The 7,363-nt window shown below is 42.8% G+C and overlaps 1 protein-coding gene across 1 annotated transcript in view; it reads right to left on the reverse strand.

Moving 5' to 3' along the window:
• GLIPR1 (GLI pathogenesis-related 1) overlaps positions 1 to 3,611 on the reverse strand; it is an 18,606-nt gene extending 14,995 nt beyond the window's left edge. The window contains exons 1-2 of the mRNA XM_006759731.2: positions 3,348 to 3,611; positions 1,919 to 2,164 (exon numbers count right to left, since the gene is read on the reverse strand). Of these exons, the coding sequence (XP_006759794.1) occupies positions 1,919 to 2,164; positions 3,348 to 3,521 (420 nt within the window). The 5' untranslated portion in view covers positions 3,522 to 3,611. The remainder of the gene's footprint in view (positions 1 to 1,918; positions 2,165 to 3,347) is intronic.
• Positions 3,612 to 7,363: the final 3,752 nt, after the last annotated feature.

Genomic DNA, 7,363 nt, shown 5'->3' on the forward strand with positions numbered 1-7,363 from the left:
TAAAGATGCCGAAAACGGTTTGGCTCAGTGTATAGAGCGTCAGCCTGCGGACTGAAAGGTCCCAGGTTCGATTCCGTCAAGGGCATGTACCTTGGTTGCGGGCACATCCCCAGTGGGGGTGTGCAGGAGGCAGCTAATCGATGTTTCTCTCTCATCGATGTTTCTAACTCTCTATCCCTCTCCCTTCTTCTCTGTAAAAATCAATAAAATATATTTTAAAAAAAAAAAATAAAATAAATAAATAAATAAACAATAAATAAATAAAATAAACATAAACCAAAATTGATGGTTTATGGAATAAATTTCAGGGAACCTTACTTATTTTCCAAGAAATGAACTTAATGCTACTGATGACTTCATAGCCCCTCTTTGCTTACAGTATGAAAATCTCACTGAAATCTGTCCTGTCCCTCTCATCACACAGTCATAACCTCTCTGTAACTGTGCTTAACTTGTTTTACCTATAACAATACCAGTGAAGTCAAAGGCTTTACGGAGCTGAACTGTGTTAAGAGTTTTTCTAATAACATTTGCTCTTTAAAAACTCTTGTTAGGGCCCTAAGCGGTTTGGCTCAGTGGATAGAGCATAGGTCTGTGGACTGAAGAGTCCCAGGTTCGATTCTGGTCAAGAGCATGTACCTTGGTTGCGGGTATATTTCCAGTAGGGGGTGTGCAGGAGGCAGCTGATCAATGTTTCTAACTCTCTATCGTTCTCCCTTCCTCTCTGTAAAAACTCAGTAAAATACATTAAAAAAAAGAAAAACTCTTGTTAGGAATGTTTTTGCCATCACACCTCATTTCAACACATTCTTGCTCATTCAAACCTGTCCAACATAGATTAAGTCCCTTTAGTTCTTGGCTTAACAACGACTGCCAGGAAATAAACGTAAGTAAACAAAACATGTCCAGCAGGCAGACAGCTTGAGTGGAGTGGGGTGGGGTGGGATAGGGTGGGGTGGGGAGCGGTGAGGTGGGGTGTCGTGGGGGTGGAGGGTTTGAGCATAAAAGAAAAAAGAGAGAGAACTCATGAACATGGACAACAGTGTGGTTATTGTGGCAGGGGGAGGGGTGTAGAAGAGAGCATAGAGGGAATAAATTGTGATGGAAAAATAAAATAGAAAAGAAACACACACACACACACACACACACACACACACACACACACACACACGTGTCCAGTCCAGAAAGTAGCCTATGGAGAAGACTTCGGAAGACGCTGCCTAGGAACTTCTTCCCATGAAGTTGCCAACTTGAGTTAGGGTTAGGGAGCTAAAACCAGCTTGAGTGAAAAACAGAACAAAACAAAACAAAAAGTCTCAATGGGAGGCTCTGAATGTCGCTTTGGGACTAATACTATCGATTTGGGGGCAGAAAAGCCACAGCATTGTTTATACTGTGGCTTTTAGTTTACATGTTGGTGTCTCTCTAGGGGCTGTAACTTGTTTTTTTTCTCCTTTTGTGACACTTGAAAAGCTCTCAATCCACCTTTGAAAGAATTGGAGGATACAAAAGCATCAATTCTTATCGATGCTTCTGTCTGAGAGGCTCATTTCTCCCAATTTTGTAGTTCCAAACCAACGGCCTCACCTTTCATAGAGCACTCGTACTTGACCATCCACTCTTAAGGCCCTGTGATTGCTTATAGATGGAATAAAGCCACACGGGAAGAGAGCTGTTATCAAAATTATTCCAAGCCATGGTAGGCCTGCACATGTCACCATGTCCACTAAACTGCTCAACCACCAACTCTGCTATTGGACTCCGTTCCATTTATTTATTTTTAAGAGGAAACCTGTAACCCCGACTCTGTCATATTGACAGCTGTACTAGCTTCCTGTATATTTTCTTAACACTTGGTTCCAGTTTTGTCCTCACCCATGAAAAGATGGTCTCAAGAGAACACAGCGCAGATCCTTACCTGAGTGTAATGGCCACAGACCTTGCTGCACTTCCGAGTCTTGAAGTCATAGTATTCAATTTCATTGTACCAGCTTGTGATGGCTGAAGACACAGAAAAGATGGACTGAGACCCACTCCAGATGTTTTCTCCCAGTGAAGTGAAATTTGGGTGCAGCAGGTGGGGTGTCTTCAGCTGTACGTTATGTGAAAACTGACATGTTTTTGCCCACGCTTTCGCCGTTTGGGCTAGTACTGGGTCCCAGGTCTGCGAAAACAAATATGAAACAACAAGAGGGTCAAGAATGGAACCTATTTGTGCAAGAATGTAACTGGAGTGAGCAAAGTGGGAATTTAAATGGGGAATGAGGTGTGAGGACAAGAATAGAGAAGGAACCACTGCACATGGTCCTCTATAGAAGCATGGTCTAAAGTAGTAACTAGGAAACACGAGCATCTAATTTTGTGGAATTTAGCACCTGGGTGATTGACACAGACCAACATCTCACCAACATATTACAGGTTGCCCTGGCTATCCGAAAGTAGAGCAGACCTATGAACACTTCGGTTAGCCAAAATTGGTGTAAAGCGAAAAAGCAATGACCTTAGGACACATCTTCCTAATGATGCACCAAGTAAGTGGAAATGAAGCACAAATGCCCACAGACACAGGTCAAACCTTGACGCTGTGATGCTGATGTAGCTCCTGGGAGGAGCTTGCTCAGGGTGCAGCGGCCTCTGTACAGCTGGGAAACCAACACTGAACACTCCTTCTGCTTTTCACTTGTTTTTCATGGAAGGGAAGACCCTCTTCAGGTGTCTTTCAGTTGGAGAAAACAGGTGGGGATGTAGGTCTTTTTGTAAAGCAAAGTGGCATAAAGAGAAGTTTCTAAAAGCAAGAGGTATCCGCAGGTGCAAAATATTGTGTGCTGTTTGACGTCTTTTAGAAAATGTAGTAACCACAATACTTGACATCTTAAGAGCTCAGAAGGGTTAAAAACCAGCTCAAAGCCACAGAACTGTGATTCAAACCCAAACCAGTGAATCAAAATCCGATGTGTCCCCATACTCCATTTGCTGTCTTCCTGAGAACGGCAGTACTCTGCTGGCCACAAACAGTTACACTTAGAGCCCAAAACAAACACAAAACCCTCACAAAAATTAAAAGGGAACAAAAGACAAAAAGAGAAGTGCAATCTATCTATGCCCTGAGGAAAGGAAGTGACCACAAAGAGAACTGAAATGTATTTGCCCAGTTGTTGACAGACAGCTACACCGAGTTTGTTTTGATCACAGACTGTAAATTTACTGAGCACATTAATGACAATGAAAAAAACACACAACACAAACAAACAGCAACATCCAGGGTGACCAAGGATTCCCCTCCAAAAATCAGCGCACATCCGTTGTTTTTGACTGACTTATGCCACAAACACTGGTATTTGCCTTACCATGTACAGCATGTCACTGGCTGCCGGCTTCACCTCTGATCGGAACTTGTTATGAATGCGAACACAGTCTTTGATAAACGCTTCATTGTCGATATCCGGTAAACTGTTTGGTGAATACGAGTAACTGGAGACCACAGAAACCGTCCAGGCTGTCAGAGCAAGGGTGACTCGCATGCTCGGGCATCTGGCGCGGGGCCCCGCAGGTTCTGCCTGTGCGCGTCTGGGTTTTGCAGAGCACAGCTTGGGGAAGTGGCAAAGCAGAACACGAGTGACAGGTTTGAAGATATGGGTTTCTCCATATATGGCTTGCTGCTTTTAACCCTGTTTTCAGTGGTTCTCAGTGCACCTATTACAACACAGATTTTTATGAGGGTGAGTCAGACTTTTGTCTGAGTTGGGGGATATTTCCAAAGGAAACTCTGGAATCTCCAGAAATAACAGTTTCAGTTTTTACAGAGGTTCTGCTGGTTAAATAAAAACATATCTCTTACTTGTAGAAATGCTTTTTAAAAACTTTTCTGGGGGGCCCTGGCCAGTGTGGCTTAGTAGGTTGAACATCCTCCCTTGCACCAAGAAAGAGGTCCCCAGTTCAAGTCCTGGTGGGGGCACATGGCAAAGTTTCAGGTTCGATCCCCAGTAGGGGGCGTGCAGGAGGCGGCTGATGGATGTTTCTCCCTCTCCTTTCCCCTCCCTCTCTATAAAAACATATTTTTTTAAAAAAAACAACTGTTTTTGGAGTATCTAGGTAACATCATAACTTGACCTAGATTTGTCCTTTTAAATACATGGTGAGCTCTCTTATTTCTTGGGGAGAAATGATGTGTAATTCTTTATACCCCTGTATATCCCTCTCTGATTGTATTCTCCTAGTATAAACACTTAGGCTCCAAAAGGCTCTAGTCACCCATTACATTGAGAATGAGGATGCCTGGGTGGGAATGGACAAAGACAAAGAATCCAGAAAGGGAGAAGACTATGCTATTTACCAACCAAATGCAAACACATGACTGCCATGGTGTCTGTGTGGTAATGCTTCATACCAGAATAACTTGAGAGAAGCCAGTTTTATACATGCCAGGGTACACAAGTTAACTCTATCTAATTCACATCCTCTGAACAATCAGAAACCTACACTCCAAAGGGGGGAAGGCTATAGAAATAGACGCCAGAGTTTGTTCGGTAGATTAGGAAATGTTCAAGAGTGATTTCCTTTGGCGAAATGAATGGTGCTCAACGATGGTTTGTAGGAAGATGGGACATGCCTTCCTGCCATTGGGTAAATGAGGTAAAGAAAAAGCCAAGCACAGCACTTCAGAGACCCGTCTCAGAGGCCCCCGTCCCCGGCCTTGACTCAGACCCGACTTCAGACCTGGCCAGGTCTGGCTTCGGAATGGATCTCAAGTGAGCCTCTCATAGAATTATATGATTGGAGTGTCCCAGGACAGAGAGGACTGTGTTCTGTTTGCTAATGAATGTTTATATATTTAGCAGCACTTGTCCAAGACTTGCTTTCATACTAGCCTACCATCAACTATTGAGGTTGTGGGGGAGGGGAAAATAGCCTTTGATAGACCAGCTCCACTGCATGAGGCTCCCCATTCTATGAAGGGGGCCCAACTCTGGAGGCCATGTCAGTTCAGGTCAGTTGACAGCAGCAATGACAAGCATCGAGCTGGGGCTTTTTTATTTTCATATTCATGATCTCACTATCTCTCACAGTAACTGTGTGAGATACACATTATTATTTCCACAGATGGCAATACTGAGACAAAGGGAGGTTAAATAATTGGACCAAGAGCATGACACTAGTAAGAGGCTAGCATAGGGTCTGTCTGATTGCAAATCCTGTCTCCCATTGGTAAGAGCACAAGTTCTTTAAGTTGTCTGGGTTCGAATCAAGTCTTGTGTACTGGCAGTATGACTTTGGGCTTTTTACTTCTCTGGGCCTTGGCTTCCCTTTCTGTAAAATTGGGATAATAAACGTACCTCCGTATTGGGTAGATAAGAAATGATTTGTAAAGAATCTTAGAAAGTGCCCTGACACACAGTAAGTATTGTACAGATTAACTATTATTATCATTGCTTTCCTTTAATTACCCCAGTTATAAGTAGGCACAGTTCATAGGTACACAGAGAGTACATTTAACATGGAACAGAAGCTCATTGTTAGAAAAATAGATCTTGACACCATAAAAATTATTGCTCTAGATTCACAATGGACTTTGATGCAAATTATATCACACATGCTGATATTTATTTGCTAAATGAGACCACAATTTTATATAATCCTGATTTTTTCTACTTACCATCATTTCATAAGTATGCTTTTGGTTACTATGACACTTAATAAACATTTTGAGGGTTGCACCATGCTTCCTCAAAGGCATACATTATAATTTACATAACAAATTAGTATTGGATATTCAGATTTCTTTCCATTTTTCTTTATTATAAATAATGCTACTATGGATATCTTTATACATAAGGTATATTCCATATTTAGTAGGATTGATTCCTAAAAAGAAAATTACTAGATAATAAAGCAGTGTTTTAAATATTTCAAATATAGAGTACCCAATTACCCTCTTAGAACTTGAACTAATTTCTATTGCTATCACCATCATAAGGGCATTAAGACTATATATTATTTTAAACATCAGAACTCTGTGTATATATATGTATCAGGTTTTGCATATTATCAGAGAACCAGAGCCAGATAAAAGTTAAAGCAACAAAGGTAGATTTTATTCAGAAACTACTGCAATAGGAAAGAGAGACCTCAGCATAAACTGTGCTCAATTCCTAATACAATGAAGACAGCTGGAGATTTACAGCCAAGGGGTAGAGTTGGAGTTGGGGCTGTGGGGGGGAAATGAGTGGATGGAAAATTACTAAAAGCAGTCCAGATGATCAGATATCAAGGGTGGGGACTGAGGAATTTGGTAACATATTGAGAGTGATCAGATATCAAGGGTGGAAGATAAAAGGGTAATATGCTAATTAGACCAGGAGACCGACCAGAGAGGGCAGTTGGGGGCCATGAGGCTGGCAGGGTTTTCTCTAAACTGACATGGCAGGATTCTTGCTGACACTGGTCTATTTAGATCTGGCAAGGATGGGGGAGGGAGCAAGACTGAGGCCTGGTCCAGAACAGGGCTTAGAGAAATCTGACTAAAGTTTGCTCAAAGAGAGTGTTTTGTCCATATACGTAATTAAGTACTTCCTCCTTTTTCTCCCTTTGCATTCTAGAATTAGTTTATAGCATCTTAACTTTAGCTGACCTCAAGGTGTAGTTTCTCCAAAGAAGCAGTCACTGATGTTGGGAATGCAGACTGGTGCAGCTATTATGGAAAACAGTATGGAGTTTCCTCAAAGCATAAGTGATAGACACAGACAACAGGGGGTGAGGGTGAGGGCAAGACTAGGCAGATAAGGGGACAATGGGGGCGGATAAAGACACATTTGTAATACCTTAATCAATAAAAAGTTAAAAAAAATTAAAATAGAGCTGCTAAGAAGCAAAAAAAAAATAATTTAGTGAGGAAGACCCTTTTGAATAATGGCCAGGAATTATAAAATTCACTCAGGAGTGGTAGATAAACAGCGGCTAGCAGGGAAGGCAGTGGGGGCGAGAAGGCCAGCAGGGAGGGTTTGAGGGGGGAGCAAGTTGTTGGTGAGCAGGCCTGCAGGCAGAGTTGTTAGGGGCAATCGGGCAGGCAGGCAGGTGAGTTAGGGGTGATCAGGCAGGTAGGCATGGTGGTCAGGGGTGATCAGCCAGGCAGGTGAGTGGTTAGGGACAATCAGGCAGGCAGGCTAGCGAGCAGTTAGAAGCCAGAGGTCCTGGATTGCGAGAAGGATGTCCGACTGCCGGTTTAGGCCCTATCTGTGGGATCGGGCCTAAATCGGCAGTTGGAATCCCCCAAGGGATCCTGGATTGCAAGAGGGTGCAGGCCAGGGTGAGGGACACTCCCCACACCCGTGCACGAATTTTGTGCGCCAGACCTCTAGTCTTATCA

The sequence above is a fragment of the Myotis davidii genome, unplaced genomic scaffold (genome assembly GCF_000327345.1).
Source record: "Myotis davidii unplaced genomic scaffold, ASM32734v1 scaffold54, whole genome shotgun sequence".
In the NCBI taxonomy this organism is placed as follows: Eukaryota; Metazoa; Chordata; class Mammalia; order Chiroptera; family Vespertilionidae; genus Myotis; species Myotis davidii.